Below are 21,628 nucleotides of genomic sequence, written 5' to 3'. Positions count from 1 at the left end.
GTACCCAGGAGCCCATGATTTATCTTCCCGCTTTTCTCCTTAAAGTCGAACACCAGAACTGAATCTGGATCATCCAAAGCTCTTGTGCTTTTAGCTCTAGTCGACCGACCTTGTCCCCCGACTCACAGCCTGCCCTTGCTTCTGGCTTGGTGGTTGAGAGCCATGAAGTCTCTGCAGGTGGCTGGTGAGTGGATGCCTGTTGGTGGACCAGGGCACTGGAAATGTCACACCTGCTGGAGAAAGTGAGGGGCGCTCAGCTGGGTTGTACCATTCCTGATGACCTCTCTGTGTTGCTCTCTAGCCCTTAGCCATGAGGCTTTCCTTCTGGGCCTGTTCAAAATGCCCCTCATCCAAGGGTAACCGTCCCCTGAATCCATCTGTGGCTGTGACATGACCTTCAACTGTAGTTATGTAGTTCCCCGCAAATCACTGCACACTCAAAAATTCACACACACACACACACACACACTCACATACATGCATGCATACACATTTAAAAAGGTTCTAATGTGAAAGCCAAGTGATAAGAAAACAAGCTGTCAGGAATTTGTTTTTCAAAGTACAATAATGCAACCTCCAAAGGATAATCGGGGTGGTGCAAATTTTACTCATGTTCTTACGCCTTCTGTAGGATGAAGACTGTAGACTAGTGGTAAGAGTTAGACACACTGGGGACCCCAGGGTCCTCAGCTGACAAGAAATGTCTTCAGTCAACAGTCCTCAGCCAGCATTTACCAGACAGCTGCCGAGTATCAGGCACTCTGCTGGGTGCAGCATGGGGTTCAAAGACAAGGCAGACATTGTTGTTCTCTGGGAACATATGGGCCTTTGGAGAGAAAGGCCACACACGTGAGAGGATAAGGGCGGCACAGGGGCTGTTATGAATTCATGCAGACTTGGAATAATGGAAGATTCGGTCTTGGTCTGCTCTGCTGCTCGGCTTTACCAGGCAGCCCCCAGCTCTGTTCTTCACCATGGTTCCCCTGGTGTCCCAGCAATGGACAGGGTACTGAACAATGGCACCGTTTAGGGGTTGCCCGTGGGCCTGGCAGGAAGGGAGCTGTTAGGAGTGGGGACCCTTAGGATTTCCCTTCCTGAACCATTTGTTAAGAAGAGAATGAAGGCCCCACCCCACCCCCTTAAGAACCTGTTCAGCCCCACGGCTTCCAGCTTCTTCTCTCATTTCAAGTAAGGTTGCAGCCAGCCAGCCTATGTGGTTGGGGGAGCGCAGGGGGCCGAGCGAGCCAGGTGTGCATTCTTAGAGCTCGTGGTGGGCGGCAGGAACCAGATGGCTTTTAATCCCCTCCAATCCTGAAATGTGTTAATTTTATGAAATATCCCTCTCAGCAAAATGTTTCTGCCACTTGATTTGGGGGTTATAATCCATGTTTCCTCGAATGTGTTTAGAGTAGCATTTCCCAGGGCTCCTGGGTGGCTCAGTCAGTTAAACGTCTGACTCTTGATTTCGGCTCAGGTTATGATCTCAGGGTCATGAGACCCACCCCTGCATCCTCCATGCTGGGCGTGGAGCCTGCTTGAGAGTCTCTCTCCCCCTCTGCCCCTCCCTGCCCCCACTCACACGCACACAGCCTCTCTCTCTCCCTCTATCTCTCTCTCCCCACCCCCCTCAAAAAAAGAGTAGCATTTCCCAGTGTATGTTTTGTAGAACACTACTGTGAGACCCTCATAGGTTTTGGGAGAAAGAAGTGTTCCATGGTAATACATTTGGAAGGTTCTGGGTTGAACAAAATTTTAATAAAGCTGCTTTCCTGCAGGACTTCTTTAAACCTTTAACATTGCTAGTATGTGTTATAAATCTAGAAGAGGCAGATACAAATAATACACAGTGTGTTCTCACCTTAACGGGGAACCCTGTTTCTGTGAAATTTCTATTAACATCCTGGAAAAGCTAGTGTCCCAAGGAACACATTTTGGGAAACACTGGCTTAGAAGATGTTCATCATGTAGAAACCAGCAGTGGTCAGCTGCTCCCCATTATTCATTTAGAAATCAACCTTCACCAGCAGCAGGACAGTCCAAGTTTAGACATAAAGAGGCACTTCCTACCTGAGAGGGCACTCGAGGAGTAGAGTCTAGAGTGTCCCGGGAAATTATGATAACAGAACACACCACCCCCCTTCTTGTCCTTTTGCAAGCTCTCCCATGAGTCATTATAAATAGAATGAATTATCAAGGAAGCTCCTGGATCTTTTTATCTTAGGGGGGGCCTTTGAAAAAGGATATAATTGAGGGATAAGAAGGTAGGAATTAAAAGCAAGAAGACAGATGGGCTGACTTCTGGAAGGGCTGTCTCTAAGTGTCTGTAATTAACTCATTCAGTCTTCCTCTGCCCAGAGCACAGAGTTGAAGGTAACACATTCCCGGAACTGACGTGGAGGGCTGGCATGTGCCTGAGATCTCAGGGTCGTATTTCGGTCACTGTCATACGTCGAGGGCTTCCATGTGCCAAATACCATGCAAAGCCTTTTGTGTGCATTTTCCGTGTTCCTTGAAACAGCCTGTCGGGTTGCTGTCATGATGGCTCCCATTTTACAGAATGAGGATCTGAAGCCCAGAGAGGTTAAAGACCTTCCCTAAGGGCATACGTCCAGTACAGTGTGGAACCTGGATTTGAACCCCAACGCCCTTATTCACTATATGCACCTACAGCCACGGGGAGTCTGTAGACATCTCAGACATCAGGGCTCCCTTGAGATGGGCCTCCTTCCATCAACCTGTGTGGGGGAAAGGGCAGAGGGGAGGGGTGATGATGGGCCACATTGACAAGGAAGCCAAGGGAGAGGGGAGATCTTCCAGCTGGTGAGGCCCCTCGGTTGCCTGGCAGCAGCCTGGCTCTGTGCCCCTGCGACCTCCCCCGCCCCTTGCCAGATGCATCTCTTCTTATTAGGCATCTGCCCCTCGTGCTGCTGGTGGCCCACAGCACATAGGCAGGTGCCCTGTTCAAGAGCCCAGAGATAATACCAGTTTACGAATCAATACACGTCTGTGTTCCCCTAATGGGAATGTGGCAGGATCCGAAATACACTTAATCCTCATCTGACTCCACACTGTCAGGGGTTGGAGGCTCCAAAGGAACCTTTGTAATTCCAGTCTGCAAGCTGCAGTTAATCAGGCTGGACTCTGGGCAGGGGAGCTGAGGTCTGCGGCCTCAGGCCTTGGCAGTCACTACACAGAAGTGAGGATACAGGGGACAGGCCAAGGCCCCAGAGGAGCTAAGTCTTAAGAAAAGGAGTCTGCCTGAATGGAAGCAATGCTTCTGCCCAGCCAGATAATAAGCCCGGGGCACCTGCCATCTGTTCTGTCAGGCCGAGCAGCTCTTGGGTTCGTCCTGGGCTTTGTAACCACCGTGCCCCCACGGGGTGTGGAGCTGTGTGTGGGGTACTCGGAATGAACGCGTGATGGATGTGACTTCAGGGTGTGAAGATGACCTGACCTGCATTGGAAGCCATTCTTCCAGGAGCAGGATTGGTGAGCTGAATAAATGGACCCCCTCTCTGCCTGGTTTCCTTGCATAGAGCCAGGGAGGGCCTGCACGCTTGAGCTCAGCCCTGCCGGAGGAGGGTGATTCTTCTCCCTTGGGTGCTGACTAGCCTCGGTGGGACTCATGCCTGCAGGCTTTAGCTTGCTGAGAGAACGGCTGACTCCAGCCAGGGCCCCGGAAGAGGGGCGTGGGTCCTGGGAGAATCCGATTGAGCCTCTAAATGTCACTACCCTGGATGGGGTCTCTCTGACTCCCTCATCTAAAGTTGCAGCACACCCCCCCACACACACACACTGTGTACCAGTGCTCCCACAGATGGCTGAAACTCTGTTTTTGTGTGTGTGTGCTTATAGTCGGCCTCCACCATTAACCCACAGCCTCCTTGAAAGCAGGACATGTGTCTCTCTTGTTCATATCTTTTGTGCCTGGAACATCTTTTGTGCCTGGGTCTGGCTCATGATAAGCACTTAAATATCTGTTAAATGAATGGGAAAATATAATAATAAGTGAAGGCACAACTCTTTGTGCAGACCTTCAGGCTGAGATTCTTCGAAAGCAAATTTGGCTTTGTCACTCCTCTGCCGACAGTCCCCTCGGATCCCATCCTCTACAGGATCAAGTGCAGGCTGCCTAGCCCGCCAGCCAGGCTGCTGAGCTCTGGCCCCTGCTGACCTCCCCAACCTCATCTCTCACCGTTCCCTCACCCCCTGCATCCCATGTGCTCACCCAGCAACTCCCACCTGTTGCTGCGTACGTGACCTTGGGACCCGCTGAAAAGGTAGACTCCTGGCCCTCAGCTCAGGTGATTCAGATTCAGTTGGTGCTGGGTGGGGCCTAGGAATTGTCACTTTTTTTTTTTTTAAAGCTACCTCGGAGATTTCTAATGGCGGGTACTCTGGGGACCACACTTCGAGGAGCGATGCCCTGTCCGAGTACACGGCAGGCAGCTGGTTGAGAGGGCCACACTTGCTCACCTCCGTGCCTTCGGATCACGGCCGCCGTGGTGACTTCTTTCTGGAGTCACCTTTGTCCATCCTCATTTGCCACCCAGAGGACGCCTCTGCCTCCTTCAAGGCTCAGCTCAAAGGGTCACACCTTCTGTGGACACAGTCCTGCTTCCCAGGCACATTAGACTTTCCCTCTCTCTGTGCCGTGCATATTACACATACCCCTTTCTTAGAGATCATTCTGCTTATTTCTCTTTTCCTCCTCCATTCCCCCAACACCGTGAGCTCTCAGAAGAGCAACCCGTGGTTCTATCTGGACCCTGAGTACCTAGCAGAGTGCCTGCCAGCAAGTGTTCATGGGACTAGACGGAGAGCCCCGGACATGCTCCATCCCCATGCCTCCGCCCTTGCTAACCCTGTTCTCTGATTCATGGATCTTTTAGGAGTTCTCGCTCCAGAGAATGGACAGCCTTGTGGATGACCGTGTCAACATCCTGGGATTTTCCATCTTCAACCAGTCGCATGCTTTCTTCCAAGAGTTTGCCCAGAGCCTCAACCAGTCGTGGCAAGAGAACTGTGACCACGTGCCCTTCACGGGGCCTGCGGTAAGTACCCGCCGGAGCCCTCCCTGCGCCCCTTCGCCTCCGTGCACACGCACCCTCCTGGAGTCTAGCCCTGTTGGGCCCCCGCTCAAAGAGAAGTGTGTACCAGTGCTGGGAAGTGGTTATAAGGGAGAAGGTTTGGGGAGGAGTGAGCTGGAAACAGCAACCCTCTTGGAGGTCCGCAGGGAGAGCCCTGTGCAGAGGGAGGGATCTGTCATTTAGTGATGTCCTCATGTCCATCCGTCTCCTACAGCCAGACTCCTGATCACGCTGTTGCTGAGAACTGCCTGAGTTTAGGATCCAACAGTCCTCCTCTTGGAAGGCACTTATAGCTCATCCGCTTCCTCGTTTTTCAGGATAAGAAACTGAAGCCCAGTCTGGGAATGGGGCTGAGCATGGGGACGTGGAGGTCTTGTTCAAAGGCAAACGCCAAGCCTTTTGCAGGGTGACACTAGATTCTAAGATTTCCTGACTCCTGGTCCAGGGCTGTCTCCATCACGCTGGGCCACCGCCCTGAGTAGGAGCTCATGCAGAGAGGCTTTCTTTGTGCCCTCACCCACGTTTTTCCTCTTTGTACTTCCTTCCCCTGCTGTGTGTGTGATGGAAGCAAAGTTTTCGCTGGCATGCTGCCCTGGGTTTGATGTCCTTACTCTGTGGGGCAGGTCAGGTATGTGGGCTCTGTCCGTCTGTTAAAAGGCAAGTTCTCAGGAGATGGGGATTGCCTGGCTTTCTAGGTCCTGTCCCAGCCATGTTACATTTAAGCAGCTCATGTGATGCTCCCATAACTTTTCCGAGGTCTGCTATCAGTATCTTCACTTTGCAGATGATGACACAGAGGCCCAGAAAGGTTGAGTAAACAGCCCAGGGTCCCACAGCTAGTAAGCAGAGGAACTAGCTTCAGAACCCAGTTCAAAGTTTTACCTGCTATGCCCTTTTCCCCTTTCTAGGAGCATCATTGTGTTGCCACTGCAAATTGGCCTGGCAAAGTGAAAGCAGTTAGTGGGTATTCATCAAACGAATGAGTGAATCAGTGAGGAAGGCAGAATAGTGAGCTAGAGATAGAAGGAACTGGAAAAGAAGTAGTCCTGAGAGGTGGCAGTGGAACCGGGCACCCTCCTGGAATGGGACCTTCCCTGGAGGCTTCTAAAATAGGAGCGAGACCTGTCTTTGATACATGTCCGGGGGCGAGGATGTTTCTGGACATCTGCACAAATGGACACCTAGCTAGTGGTTGGCCAAGGCGGTCATCCAGCAGTGGGCTTCCTGAAGGAAGGGGCATGGACAGAGTGCCCGTCCAGCAAGCTGTGTACCTCCATGATTGCGTGGCTTGGCGGAAATCCTAGGAAGGAAGGAGTAACGAAGGGGTCAGAGCTGATGCAGAGCTCAGGGAGCTGTGATTAGGGAGTCAGGGAGGAGAAGACCCTTGAGAACTGAGTTTCAGGAAAGGTTTAAGGAGCACATCCCAACAAGGTATTTTAGACCTGAAAGAGGTGAGAGTCCACAGGAAGGACCTGGCAGGGGTGAGACATCTGAAGGAAAGCGGTTCTCACCACTAGTAGATGGGTCAGGGACAGTGAGGGACATGCTCAGGCACAGCATCACGGTAGGCCTGGACTTGTCCCTCCCAGCCGGATGCAGGCCTGGCCCCCTGGTTTCCCAGCGGGTCTTGCTGCCTTGGCTCCCATATTCTAATGAGGTGCTGGCAGACTGGGAAGGCCCACAGCATAATACCAGGAAAGGAAACAAAGCCTGCTGCCTGCTCTCCAACCCAGACTGTTCCACATTTGGCACCTAGCCTGGGTGAAATAAAAGGTCCCTGTGCCATATTTCCAGTTGCTCTCGGAGGAGCGAGCCCTTCCATTAGTGCTCACACTGACCACAAGCAGGCAGATGAGAAGCCCGCCCAGGACCCCACGGGAGGGCTTGCAAGGACCTGACATGCAGGCCAGTCAGTGCCTTTCATGGGACTCTGGGGCCAGCCGTGGTCACACGCACGAGAGAGCACTAGCCTCGGAGACCTAGGACCTGGATTCAAATACCAGCCTTGCCATGTTCTCGCTCTGTGATCTTCGGTAGTTACGTAACTCTTCTGAGCCTCAGATTCTTTATCTGTCATTTGGGGCTGATTCTGCTTGACCACCTTAGGAGATTTTTGTGAAGATGAAATGCAATATAATTCTACCTTCAAATCACAGTTATTCATCGAATGAGCTAATGTAACATGCCATATGGCAGACACAGGGATAGGCATTTACTAATGTATCGGGTAGCTTTTGCTGTATAAATGCTGGGTAACAACCAACCCCCAAATGTCACTAGCATGTGACACTAAGCGTCTGTGTAGCTCATGCCTCTGAGCTTCAATCAGCTAATCTGGGGGGTGAGGGAGGATTAGCTACAGATTCCTAATCTAGCTGGGCGTCAGCTCATCTGAGCAGTTCACCCCGTGAATCTGGGCTGGGGCAGCTCCAGCTCCACGTGCCTCTCATCCTTCCCCTGGCCCAGCAGGCAGGCCAGGCTGGCATATTCTCACGGTGATGGCAGGACAGTGACGAAGCAAGTAGGAACATACCAGACTTTTAGTGCTAATTTTCCAGAACGGGCACACGGCAACTGCCGACTCATGTTGTTGGCCAAAGAATGGCACACAGACAAATTCCAAGTCGGGGAATGAGGAAACAGGCTCTACTCTTTTAGAGAAGAAAAGTAAGGAGTCACATGGCAAAAGGCCTGAGTCCAGGGCAGAATGAAGGATGGGGACCCATCCCGTAGCCCATCCTGGTGAAGAAGAGCCAAAGCCTCTACCTTGCAGGGTTCATGATGTGGGAAGTAAGATCTGCCTCCACCTCTAGGAAAATGGTCCCATGTGGGATCCTGTCCTGTGGAAGCAGAGCGAAGCCCCTTAGTTCTGCCTGGAATGATCAGGGAAGGCTTCCCAGAGGAGGGGGAAGTGAAGACCTCACGGCTGCTCAGTTAGTGTGCGGGACGCTGTGCAGGGTGTGAAGGCATCCAGGGTGGAGCTGGGGCCGCATGTCTGGTCACACGGAAGCAGCCCTCCTGACCTCATTTTTGTCCTTCCCAATCCAGTCCTGGACCTCCCAAAGCCTCAGCATCCTATGTTCCCCAAGAATGTTGGGGAACGTTCAGGGAGTGGGGGGTTCTCTGGAGGCTCCCTCTGTGTTGGGGGTGGAGAACAAGAGTACAAGCCTACTTCAGAGGGGTGGCGTGAGGAGATTAAGGGTGAGCCTGAGACCTAGCCCTGGTCCCCGGGAGGGGACGGTCAGTCCTGGGTCCCAGATTGTGGCGCTTCCTCAGTCAGCTTTCTGTTGGCCAAGCCCTGTTGTTTTCTTGCCAGCAAAATAGGGACGTGTGTTCTTTCTAGCTCAGGAGCCCGGGGTGTTCATTCCATTTGTTTCATCTGTGCACAGAGCTGAGGAATACTGGAGCACTTCCCATGAAATTATCCCACCTCGACCCCCTTTTTCCGCCTCATGGCATCCTAACAGCAGATGAGAATGGTCACACACCCCTTGTTTGGTAAATGGGGAAACTGAGGCCCAGACGAGGGAGATTAGAGCCCAAGACTGCCTCTCGGTGCCAAGAACCTTGCAGCCACCGTCTCTGTAGCCTCCGAGGAGGAAGGGGAGGTGTTACAGAAACTCCTCACCTGGAAGAATAAGGAAAGAAAGCTCACAGCTTCAAACAGCAACAAATCCTTCTCAAGGCTTCTCACTTAGCAACTGCCTTTTGAAAAGCAGTGCCTCTTCCTGTCTCTTTGGGGGTTGAAATTCCCAGCACAAACAGCCCAGCCCTTTCATTTGATGGGGAGCTGGAAGGCGAGAAATAATCAGTTCCAGGAAAGCCCAGGCCGGTCTGTCTCCCCATCCAGCTTTCTCAAAAGGCTGCAGCCAACTCCTCTGCAACGACCTGCTCTCTCCTGCCTCCAGGGCCCTCTTCTCTCCACAACGCCCCCCCACCCCCGTTCCCCTCTGCCCTGTCTCTCTGTCTCAGGTCCAGTCTCTCTTCCTTCTCGTGTCTTCTCCCCGGCCTCTTCCCTTCCCCTCTTCTCCTCCCCCAGTCACCCTCTCCTCTCCCCTTTCCCCTTCCTCCCCTACACTCCATTTGCCTTCTGCACCCTTGGCATCTCTCTTGTCCGTTTCTCTTCCTCCCGGATTGTGTGCCTCCCCGCCCCCGTGTGCTCCAGGGGGCTGCTGGAAAGGGGGCTGCTCTGAGGACACAGAGAGGGAGCATCTGAGCTGAGGGGTTAGGAACCTCGAGAGAGAGCTGAGCACCGCCACCCAGGCCCGGGCTACACCGCCAGGTGGCTGACAGCACGCAGTTCCCCTGCTTCCCGCCTGCCGCTAGGCGAGCCGTGGATAGAGACACATACCCACTATTTCACATGCCGTTCCCATTAATCACACTGCAAAGAACAAAAATCGTAGAAAATCGTTAAAATTACAGATGGCTAGGTTAAGTAATTAGAATTTAGACTAAAACAGATGTTTGTAATTAAGTGTTTATTTCATTGAATAAAACCCAGATTGTATGGACTATTCGATGAGATTTTAATGGCTCCTGTCCTGGTCTGATTTTGGGGGGCAGAGTTTAAGCTACAGAGGTTCAGAGACAAATGGGCATCCAAGAGAATGGGAATCCAGTGATCTGGGCAGGGGAGCTGCCGGGGGGTGTGGAGGATGAGGGTTACAGGTGTGTGTTTGGAAGATATGCTTATTTTTCCTTCAGGGGAGGGGACGGAAACTCAGCCTCTGTTCCCTGAGTCAGATTGATTCATCTTAATTTATACAGAGTCTTTCGTTCCCCTAAACAATTTACAAACAGCTCAAAAGAAAATAACAATGAAGAACCAAATGAAAATATAAAAACAAGGGAATTGAGAGTCCCTTGCCAAGCAACATTTTGGTGCCAAGAAAGAGGAGAGGATTTTAAACAAAGATTGAGCCATTTGGGGGATTTAATATTTAGAAGATCAGGGACAGGGGAAGCGGAGACAAGACGAGAGAGGCGTGCGCACAGATGGGGCACAGAAGCCACAGAAAGACAGAGGTGGGTGGTGAAGGGAAGGGCGATGGGTTAGGATAGGAGGCGGGAAGGTGGGGGGACGGAGGGGACTCTCCAGCCGGACTAGAGACATGGACAGAGCGCTGCCCCAGAGCCGCTTTCCCCCAGCTGCAATCCCAAGTGCTTGCCAGAGCTAACTTAGTAAATAATAGCAGAGAGCAAAAGCAAATAGGAGAGCAGCAGGTTGCTTTGGGATGGAGATCTGCAGTGAGCTGAACAGTTGACGAGGCAGAGATTACAGGCTCTCCCGCCAGAGGAGAAATTGGCTGAGATTGGCATCTGGGGGCAGATAAGCAGGAGGAGCGCAGGATGGGCAGCAGAGGCTCAGAGAGGCAGTTGGAGGATCCAGGTGAGAGGCCCGGGTGCGTTGTCAGGAGCCTGCGAGACAGGGGTTATGTGTGGAGGATCCTGAGGAGACCCAACTGGGGCGGATGATGTTCAGGGTTTAGGAGGTTTCAGCTCAGATGGGCCCAGACTGAGCCACAGAGAGGACCCATGAAGCCCAGAGCGCACTGGGGACCGCCACCATGTCACCTCTCTGAAGGCAATATGCAGATGGAGAGGAAATAGGAGCCTTGAGGCTGCCCCCCTTCCCCACCCACCCCTGCCCCCAGCATCCCTCTCCGGGCTATAATTCCTAGAAGTACTGGAAGAATCTTGAAGGTCCCAGAGCACAAGATGCCAAAAGAACACCGCAAACAGGCACACGCCATTCCCCCGGCATCCGGACCATTTGCTAATAAGGGAACATCAGCCAAGAAAACCGCATCTCAGATGAGTGGGAACAACAAGAAGCATGTGGGAGGGTGTGAGAAATGGCATGATGAGCTGTGTCTGCCAGTCTGCGGAGACTGGGGTCTCTCGAGGCCCGGCACACAGCCTCCTGAGAAGAAGGGCCTATAGAGGGGGATGAGGAGGCCCAGGCCTCTCTGAGGGCCTGAGGCAACCGTGCCCTGGGAGGAAGGGGGTCCCTTGGGCCTTCGTATTGGTTAAGGTGCATTCAGCTTCCAACAATGGAAACCTGGTATTAAACTGCCTTATGGAGAAAAAGGAAGCGTGTGACCTTGTGTCATGGCAAGTTGAGAGGGAAGGCAGACTCTGGACTGATGTCTTCAGAAACCCAGTTTCCTTCTATTCCTCTCTGTCCCCCTTGGTGTCAAGTCCATCCCTGGGCCGGAGCCAGGCTGGCTGCCGCAGGCCCAGGCATCATGTCCTGACATGGTAGTGCCGAGACGAGGAGGAAGGACTGCCTCTCTCAGAGACAGGAAGCTTTTCTGAGACGTGACCCCTCCCCCCTGGTCTCAGTTCGTGTCTCACTGGTCAGAATCAGGCCACTGATTGGTCACATATTGGTGGGGGGATGGGAGGACTCTTGGACCACTCCGGATCCCTGGAGAGCTGGGGCTGGATTAGCCACCCCTGATGGCTGCTTGGGGGATGGAGGATACTTGAACAAAATGGGGGTTCTGTTGGGGAGGAAGAAGGGGAGAATGGGTGCTAGGTAGGCAACTCATGGTCCCCTCCCACTGTCCCCTCTGTCCTGCTCTGTCCTGTTCTAACAACATTTCCAAGTGGCTCTTCACTGAGAGGCTAACATGAGGACAACCAGTCAGACCAAGGGGCAAAGTGGGTGATGGCCAAACCCAGGACAAGAGAGAGGCCTGCCCACTCCCCTTCCCTGCTCCCAGCTCTGCCCCAAGAGTCTCATGCTCCTGTCTGCTGTTGAGAAGGTGACCACGTCTAGAAGATTGCCCATGTTGTCCCGGGAGGCTGGGCATGGGGATAAATCTGACAGAATAATGACTCACTGCCGGCTTCTCGAGAGGATGGAAGGACAATGTTTCAGACACAGAAGGAAACCAGACTGGAGAAAGGGTCCTGGGACTCCAGTCCTGGCCCTGCCTCTGTCCTGCCTGGTGACTTTGGGCAGGATGTGAATTCTTCGAGCCTCAGTTTCGTCATTGGTAAAATAAGAGAGCTGGACTCTTTGATTTCTAGGATCCTTCCCAGTCTAACAGGCCAAGATTTTGAGACTCTCTGAATGGACAGATTAGCTGGGAGGCAAAGGAGAGAGTGGGACAGAAATTAGTTTACCATCGCATTTAAATAGCCAAACAGAAGGATCTAGGGGCCCATGTCAGTAGCGGTAACCAATGCCCCTCCTCTTCGGGTCAATGTTTATCTAAGCTGGAAAGGGAGAGTCTGTAGCTTTGATCATTTCCATATGTCCTTTTGGCAAGGAAATGTGAGAGGTCCATTAATAAAGGAGCCACATGTACTCAGGGGGAAATGAATTATGTGCAAAGGACAAGGACAGTTGTGGGCTCGCCGAGAAGCATCGAGTGCCTTGCAGGTGAGCCTGGAATCAATGAAGAAGGAGCCGAGCTGCAGAGGGGAAGGCGGTGGGGAGGAGAGAGCAGAAGGTGATGGGCGGGAGGGACCTGAGGGAAGTGGCTGGTCAAGCATGGCTCAGCCCGACTGCAGAGCTTTCTCCTGGTCCTGATCACTCTGTTTAGTGCCCCTACCTGCTTGGTCTTTAGGCCACAGGGCACTTCAGGGCCAGGGGACAGAAAGGAGAGGTGATGGAGCTGAGAGGGATGAAGGCCCAGCCCAGGCACAGGGAACACAGGGGCTCCTGCCTATATGGATGTCTCGGAGGAGAACAGGAGAGGTTGAGGTCTCCAGTGCTGCCACATCGTAGGAGCTGAATAAATGTGGGAAGAAGGAAAAGAAGCAGGTGGAAGGAAGAAAAGAAGGAGCAAGAGAGGGATTGAGAGAGGGGAAGAAGGAGGAAGAAGGAATACACGGGCCGGGCAGTTTTGCAATGCAAGTGAACGTGGATTGGGGCAGGGAAACTCTCTTGGGCTGTTCTCCCCTGTAATTGCCTTTTAGAAAGATGATCCAAAGTCAGCAAACCCCCCACCCCCCCCACCCCCGCCAAGTCGCTGTCACAGGACTCCTTGTCCAACAGGCAGCTGAGCTGCAGAGGGAATAAGTCACTCTTCCCAGCCTGTTTCCTGCCTTGAGCTCCTTGTTCTTGTGACTCTCCGTAGACTTCGTTCAGCCAGCACCTGCTTCCTGAGCTGACACCTGCCCTCACCCAGGGGGTGCACAGTTTGCAGAGCACATTACAAACCTGCGAGCCAGGGAGGCTGCCTCTCATTTACGGGAAACCGTTGTTCTCTCCAAGGTTCCACAGCTCCAGATCGCTCAGCACATGCGTGAGGGCTGGGATCCAAACTCTGGGTTTAGTCCTCCCGGTTTCGAGCTCTTTCTCCTGCACCTCCTGCCTCAAGATGCCTCCACTCTGTCTTGAGAGCTTGAAAAAAGTCCCAGAGGTCAGGAGATGGCCTCCCTGCCTCCCTCCTTGGAGGGGTCAGTCTCCTAGGGCCTGGCCAGGGACGAGGAGGTTGTAAGAAGTGACAGACCCCAATGTCACTCTTCCCATGGGGCCTCCCCTCAGGGGTCCTGTATGGTTTGTCCCTATTGTCATTTACACTCAGTCGGTTTTTCTTGTTGGGGACTGTATGTGCACAGCCTGGTGTCTTTGCCTCCTTAGATGGCACACTCCTCAAGGGCAGGCAGCTTCTGTTTTTCTGCCCCTGCCCAAAGCTGCTAACCTCAAGTCAACTCATTGGGCAGTGCTCCGGCTGAGCCTCGGTGGGCAGATTTCACCCAAAACTTAGTTCAATTCTGGAAATATGTCTTGGGGGAGCCTACGTCATGCCGGGTCCCAGTGCTAGGGGCTGTGCGGAATATAGAGATGAAGGCCCTGCGTGTTCCTGCCCTAAGAGCTTGCAGTTGAATAGGGAGATGAAGATACGAACAAGCTTCACTGGCTTCTTCCCTGGGCTCTGACTCCCTCCGCAGACCTGCCTACAATGCTGATTTGTTGCTTCTTCCCCTCCCATGCACCCCCAAGTGTGCCCCACACTTTCCACCCCTTTGTGTGGGCAGTGCTACTTCTGGAGTGCCTTTCCCCTGTCCCCAGCTGCTCCCCCTCCCAGATCCAATGACGTTTCTACCAAAATCCTTCAGTGCTCCGTTCCAACACTATGTCCTCCAAGAAACGTTTTCTTGATCAGCCAACAGGATCTTCCTCTTTGGACCCCGCCAACCTTTTTGTGTCCACTCACTCAGTTTCCCGTTACCCTTGTTTGGGTCCTGTCTCCCGTACACCCTCTCCTTTCCACTGTAATCTATTGCGGGAATATTCTGCAGCCTTAGAAAAGCTGGAGAAATAGGAACTGATGCGCTAATTGTAGCAGGAAGCCCGCCTTCATCGTAGGGCTTTGCGTTTACCATGTGCTTCGTAAGTACCCATCACACCGAGTAGTACAAAGTAGTAGACCGATAGTAGGTATATCCAGGAAGACGCGATATCCTGGGGTCTTCTAGGAGTAGATGACCTTCAGTTGAGCATCGTAGACTGGGCAAATCCGAACGTAGCGTCCAGGTTCCTTCCTTCCTTCCTTCCTCCCGGGATAGGCAGCCTCATCCCCTTCTCAGGGATTTCTGACAGCAATGGGAGTTGCTACCTCCCTGGAGCAAAGAGAGAAGAGGATATCCTTGAAATCAGTTGGGGCTCAAAGGGACACCTGGATGGCCCAATAGCAGAGAAGTCTTTGCCACCACTGTCTGCCTCGGGCAAGCACTTGAACCCTTAGGTGAAGCGGAGCTGGCGAGAGCCAGGCGGTGGGCCCCAGGCAACAAAGAAGTGCCCTTATTTCTTCTTTGTTTCTCTTTTCTCTCGTCCCCCTCCCTTCTTTCCTTCCTCCTTTCCCTTCCCTTCCCCTCCCCCTTCACACCCATCCCTCCGTCTCCCTGGGCCTCCTGCCGCTCCCCGCCCGCCCGCCGTCCGCCCTCTCCCAGCTGTCCTCGGCCCTGCTGTTTGATGCTGTCTATGCTGTGGTCACCGCGGTGCAGGAGCTCAACCGGAGCCAGGAGATCGGCGTGAAGCCTCTGTCCTGCGGCTCGGCCCAGATCTGGCAGCATGGCACCAGCCTCATGAACTACCTGCGCATGGTGAGGGGCGGCTGGGGCCTCGCAGCGGGGGGTGGGATGCTCTGTTCGCGGCCCTGTGCCCGCAGGCCTCCTCGGGATATCACAGTCACAGATAAAACAGCCATCTGCGGTGACCCCATTCCGTGCACTCTGGGTCACAGTTGTTCCCTGATCCCCAACGCCCCGCTGAGGGGGTATGGTTTGGAGCTGGCTTTCCCAGCCATGTCTCCAGCCGTGTCCCCTCTGGTGGGGTGGACGTGGATCTCTAGCCCACGAAGAAGACATCTCCTTCAGAGAAGCCTGGTGCAGAGTAGCTTCGGTTTTGCATTTAGAGTCAGGTCTTCCTGACTTCCTGCAGACCCGAAGGTGGGTGAGCAGCTGCCCAAAGAGGATAGATTCTATTAACAGCCAACGACCTGGAGGAGGGACACTGGAGAATTGGAGTTCAGGCTGCCATCTTGGTATTGTGTCGGTTTATGCAGAGGCTATGTGGTCATGGGGTGTGGGGCATCCTCCTCCTCCTCCAGCCCCAGCCAAGTCTGAATTCATTCCAGGAACATCGCATTTGTAGTCACGAGATCCTGTGGCTGAGAGACAGGCAGGAGAATGGACCTTGATGGCCTGCTTTCTCTTGGGCATCCTTAAATAGCCCATGTGTGGAATGCTTGGAGCCAAGTAGAACACGGGGCCCATTTGGTGCTGTAACTCACTCTCTCTTGGACAGGTAGAATTGGAAGGTCTCACCGGCCACATTGAATTCAACAGCAAAGGCCAGAGGTCCAACTATGCCTTGAAAATCTTACAGTTCACCAGGAATGGTTTTCGGCAGGTAAGTCTGGCTCTGCCGCCATGATAGTACATCCTTCCTCATTGTTCCTTTCTGTGTCCCCAGCCCTCCCATCCCATTTCTCCTTGGCATGCAGGATGGCCCCTGCTCTCAGTTATCCCCAGGAACTACAGGCTGCTTCCTGTGCACGGCTCCTGGCATCACTGGCCTCCCCCACTTCCTGCCACCGAATTAGCTAGCGTGGGTTAGGGATGGCAGCTCCAGCAGAATACCAAGAGGGAGGCCTTCACCTTCTGTAGGGACAGGGGGGCAAGAGGGTATCACATAAGGAAGGAATTCCCAGGCCATGCCCACTGTTTTGGATTACTCTGCTCCCTGACTTTAGCCCTAACCCTGGAATCAGTGTCAGTCTCCGGAGAGCATGTGGAGAAGGAACCAACTGGGTCCCTTCGGCATTGGAGGGGACGGCCAGCTCCCTCCTGCTGGCTCTTTCCTGACTGATCCACGCCCGCCTCATGCCGGTCACAGCCCTCCCCTCCTGTCTGCTACCTGTCTTCTTCCGTCAGCTCCGGACGGCTCCGTCCTCTGAAGCTCCTTTTCAACCCCACCCCCCCCCCCGCCTGCTTTTCCTCCACGAGCTTATTCTCCCTCTGTCCGGTCCTCTCACATCAGTGGGACAGGGATTCTGACAGCCACTCCAGGGGCCTCCCTGAAGTTCTCCCAACCTCCCCGTCGACCGGATAATCAACCCCCTATTCTTAGGCCAGGCTTTCTGCAGCCTTAGAAAAGCTGGAGAAATAGGAACTGATGTGTTAATTATAGCAGGAAGCAGACACACTGGAGGGCTCCCGGCTGTCAGAGTAGCTGAGCAAGGGAATGTGCCTGTGAAGGGGCTACAGTCACCTTTCCCAGAGATTATTCAGATTCTTCGTCCTCTTCCTCCTCCTCTTCCCCTTCCTTTCTTCCTCCCCCATCATCATCATCGTCATCATCATCATCCTCATCCTCATCACAGAGCATCTTGGCATTTCTTAAGCTCTTACCACCGGCCATAAACCATATTGGTGTGTCATATGTCTTTTCTCATTTAACCTTACAGGCTAGGTGCTTTCAATTTATTTTTATTTTAATTGTTTGTCACCTGCGCATAGAGACAGTCTTCTTCCTTTCCAATCTGGATGCCCTCTATTTCCTTTCTTGCCTGGTTCAGTGGCTAGAACATCACGGTTTAATATCGATAAGCTGTTTCTGATCTTAGGGGGAACGCACTCAGCCTTTCACCGTTAAATGTGCACCTAATAACCGTAGGTGTTCTGTAGATGTTCTTTATCGAGTTGAGGGCGTTCCCTTCTCTTTCTAACTTCCTGAGAGTTTTTGCCATGAAATGGGTGTTAAATTTTGTCAAGTGCTTTGTCTGGGTCAACAGATAGAATCATGTTATTTTTCTTCTTTAGCTTGATCATATGGCGGATTACGTTAATTGATTTTCAAATGTTTAACCAGCCTCACACACCTGGAATAAATCCCACTTAGACACAGTGTATAATTTTTAGGCATTGTTGGATTTGGTTTGCTAACATTTTACTGAGGATTTAGCGTCTACGTTCTGAGTGATTACTGGTCTGCAGTGGGCTTGGAGGGTTTTTTGCTTTATTTTTTTACTCCCTTTGTCTGCTTTAGGTATCAGGGTAATACTGGCCTCACAAAATGAATTGGGAAATGTTCCTTTCTCTTCTGTGTTCTGGAAAGAGTTGTATACAAGTGCTGTTAATTCTTCTCTAAATGTTTGGTGAAATACCCCAGGGAAGCCATCCAGGCCTGGAGATTTCTTTTTCAGGAATCTTTAAATTTACAAATTCAATTTCTGAAATGGTTATAGGACTATTCAGGTTATTTGTTTCATCTTAGTTAGGGTTTATTCATCTTAGTTGGTAGTCGGTGATAGGTACTTTTTATTAATCCCTATTTTATAAGTGAGGAAATGAACACTCATGGAGGTGGCCAGACCTGGCCCTGAACAGTTAGTGATGGCAACTGGTTTTGAACCCAGACATCTCTGACCCTGAAGCCCACGTTCTTAACCGTTATGACAGACAAATCATGCATCAAAATCACCTTGGTAATTTGTTCAAAAAGCAGATTTTTAGACTCTACCCTACAAGGGTCCCATTGGGTAGACCTCAGATAGGACCCAGGAACTGATATGGCCACCGAGGGCTCAGGGGGATCCCAGTGAATATGCTAGGCCACCCTTCTTGGAAAACAACAAGGTAAAAGGAGAGAGTCCAGGGTTAGGTAGATAGCCAGAAACACTGGGCTAGAGTATCACCGAATGGTCATCTCATTTATCTAACCAATAGATTAGCATTTGCTCAGTATGAGTATGAGTTCTGGCTTCCCCAACTACACATTTATGCAGAAGAAGCAAGTCGTTATGAGTGTGGATTTGACCCTAGAGGGTCAGCACACCTACCTTTTTCTGTACAATTTTTCCTAGTAGCTATTACATTTCCACTCTTGGATCTAGAAACAGAACTGCTTCCTTCTGTCAGGCACTGTGCTGGGCTCGGAAGAAACCAAGCTGCAGAAGGCACAGTCCCTGCCCTGAAAGAGCTCATAGTCTGGTGACACGGGAAAATAATAAGTGCAATTTGGGGGTTATGAAGCTGAGATCATGCCCTCGGGCTCCTAATTCCCTGAACAAATGAAGCCTCCAGCCTGTAGGGAAATTGCCAGCCTGACTTCTGTGAGCACAGGTTTTTAAAAAATGGGCAAAGTGTCAGCTTTTCTGGGGGCCATATTGTAGTATGGGACAAACAATAGGCAAGCAAATCCATATATAATTCAGTGTGAGTAGTGATAAGTGCTATAGGAAAAATAAAAAAGGGTAGGGAAATGTGAAGTGCGTGGGGGTAATCATGGTGGGGAAGCAGTAGTTAGGAGAACATAATGCTCAAACCAAGCCCCAGACTTACTCCACAGAAGGCCCGGTCCCAGGCTCTGAATATCTCCCCATTGAACCTCAGGCCTGCATTCGGAGTGCTCCCCGGAAAGAGCCCCCTTCCAGCCCCCTTCCGTCAGGCAACCTCGGGTGGCAGAGTTGGCTGGTGGCCCTGACCCCACCCTCTGCTTGAATGACAGCTGATTAGGCTCAAAGTACCTCTTCCCCTTTTAACGCTGCTTCTCCAGCAGCTATGTCTCAGGCTGGGAAGAAACAGCATCACCAGCCCCTAGCTCAGCTCAGCCCAGCCCAGCCCAGCAGGAGATTCTGCTTGGGGGCATCCTAAACAGCAGCTACTGGTCCTTCTCCCTGGCAGCACACAGGGTTGGGGTAAGTAAGGCATCTCAAACCTAGATGTGCACAGGAATGACCCAGGGTACTTGCTGTAATTGTACATTCCCAGGCCCCACAACTATAAATTCTGAGTCAGTAAAACGGGGTGCCTTCCAGGAATCTGCCTATTCTTGGCTAGCACCCAGATAAACGATTACAGTGCGGCAGGGGGGCGGGGGGCACAGGCTGTGTTTTGACAAATAGTGCCCTCTGTGCATAGAATTTCCTCTTAACCTCCCCACAGCCCACCCCCATCTTTTTGAGCCAAGGAGTCCATCAAAGAGGATGGTGTTTTTGACCTTCAGCTACCCTAAGGGACACACATTTTTCTAAGTTTTTATTTTAATACCGACTTGTTAACATACAGTGTAATACTAGTTTCAGGGGTCCAATATAGTGATTCAACACTTCCATACATCACCTGGTGCTCATCACAAGTGCGCTCCTTAATCCCCATCACCTGTTTCCCCCCTCCCCCCACTCCCTTCCCCTCTGGTCACCATCAGTTTGTTCTCTGTAGTTAAGAGTCTGTTTCTTGGTTTGCCCCTCTCTCTCTTTTTTCCCTTTGCTTGTTTGTGTTGTTTCTTAAATCCCACATGTGCATGAAATCATATGATATTTGTGTTTCTCTGACTGACTGATTTCACTAAGCATATACTGTCTAGATCCATCCTGTTATTGCAAATGGCAAGCTTTCATTCTTTTTTATGGCTGGATAATATTCCATTGTATATATACCCCACATCTTCTTTATCCATTCATCAGTGGATGGACACTTGGGCTCCTTCCATAAGTTGGCTATTGTAAATAATGCTGCTATAAACATCAGGGTGCATGTATCCCTTTGAATTAATGTTTTTCTATCCTTTGGGTAAATACCCAATTGGATCGTAGGGTAGCTGTATTGTTAACTTTTTGAGGAAGCTCCATACTGGTTTCCAGAGTGACTGCACAGCTTGCATTCCCACCAACAGTGTAAGAGGGTTTCCGTTTCTCCAGGGACACACATTCTTGATTGGATTTATAAAGTGGATTGCGATAATCCTCTTTATTACCCATTTTTCTTCAACAGATCTGGTGACTGTCCTGCTACTTTCCTGTCTCGCTCAGGCTCTGTGAATACCGGTGAATACCATGCAAAGTGTATCGTGGGCACAGACGTAGCTCTGCAGCCCTGGTCCCCAGGTCCCATCTCAATCACCAGCCCAATCTTTGCCTCTGTATGTTTTCCCTGATTATTACAGGATGAAGAAATGGTTTGGGGAGTGATAATTAATTGGGCTTCTTTTTCAGGGTGGGAGGAAAGTCAGTATCTCTGCTCCAATATTCTTCCAATGCCATCCAAGGTGGTGCTGGCAGGGGAAGGGGGAGTGACCAGGAATAGAGGAAATAACATCTCTTGAGTACCTATTGTGAATCAGGCACCACATGTGCACTTTGCACAGATCCCGTCTGACCTGGGGGACTGCCCTTGAAGGTGGATAAACTCCCACGTCACACATAAGGAAACTGACGCTCAAGGAAGATAAGGAACTTGACCCAAGTTCACTATTAGCAAGGACTTTGGGCCCGGCTAAAATTCACACTCAGGCTTGCTGTTGGACCTTCTGCTCTTGGTTTTTGCTCACTTTCCTGGAATCCCTAAGCTCCCAAATCAAAACACTTTACCCAGGTCTGTCGCTTTGCTGTCACCTGCTCCCAGGGACCTGCTGGGCTGGGCTTTCCTTAGTAATGGTGTCTTCTCATTTGGATTTGGTTTTGTTCTTTCTCTGCCTGTCTGGGCGAGCAGCTATTAAGAACGGGTTTTGATTACTTAGAAAGCACCACACAGGGACCCAGTGGGTTGTAATTGGTAAAATGTCTGAACCAAATGCTATATTCCCGGCTGGTGGCTGATTAAGGGATTATTACCATTTTAAAAATAGTCTTTCAGGATTCAGGGTTATTTTTTACCATTTAAAAAATTACTATTTTGATTCTGCTTGGAGAGGGTTTTCCATCTTGGAATTCTGTGGAACTCCCACTGGAGACTGTTTGGAGGGAAATGTTCCCTAGAGTGTCCCGTAAGTGACATTTCTGAACCTGGACCGTCTCCCAGTTGCTTATTTATGGGCCTAGAAGTCAATGGTATTGCTTCTGGGTTCCCTAAGTCCATCCTCTAGTTCCGCCTATGTGAGCTCTCCCTTCTCCAACCCATATTCTCCCTTTTCATTTCCCAGAAGATGTCCTGGATTGCATTGGAATAGTATAATCTCCCTTCTTCACTTGGGATAAATCAGATTTGAAAGAGACAAGGGAGACAAAAGAAGCACGGCCTTAAAGGGCCCTTAATTTCCTTCATTTAACTTAGTCTAAAGATCAGAGATTCTG

General features: G+C 51.4%; 1 protein-coding gene and 1 long non-coding RNA gene across 10 annotated transcripts in view; one reads left to right on the top strand and one right to left on the bottom strand.

The window, feature by feature from the left end:
* LOC145716300 (uncharacterized) overlaps positions 1–21,628 on the bottom strand; it is a 283,741-nt gene that overhangs the window by 129,011 nt on the left and 133,102 nt on the right. The window lies entirely within an intron of this gene.
* The window catches only part of GRIK4 (glutamate ionotropic receptor kainate type subunit 4), a 411,473-nt gene that overhangs the window by 297,325 nt on the left and 92,520 nt on the right, over positions 1–21,628 (top strand). For 6 of the 9 annotated variants that reach the window (XR_014138890.1, XR_014138891.1, XM_081799270.1 and 3 more), the window contains 3 exons: positions 4,893–5,054; positions 15,006–15,158; positions 15,862–15,966. Coding sequence is in view for 7 of the 9 variants with exons in the window: in XM_081799270.1 (XP_081655396.1) it covers positions 4,893–5,054; positions 15,006–15,158; positions 15,862–15,966 (420 nt within the window). In the remaining 2 variants the exon portion in view is untranslated. Of the gene's footprint in view, positions 1–4,892; positions 5,055–15,005; positions 15,159–15,861; positions 15,967–20,330; positions 20,921–21,628 lie in introns of those variants that run through there. The other 3 variants (XM_081799274.1, XM_081799272.1, XM_081799273.1) reach the window with 3 other exon arrangements.

Source organism: Leptonychotes weddellii, chromosome 11 (genome assembly GCF_054177405.1).
Source record: "Leptonychotes weddellii isolate Sample4059 chromosome 11, ASM5417740v2, whole genome shotgun sequence".
Classification (NCBI taxonomy): domain Eukaryota; kingdom Metazoa; phylum Chordata; class Mammalia; order Carnivora; family Phocidae; genus Leptonychotes; species Leptonychotes weddellii.
Note: the sequence above shows the minus strand (reverse complement) of the source record. Positions and strands in the feature narration are given on the sequence as shown.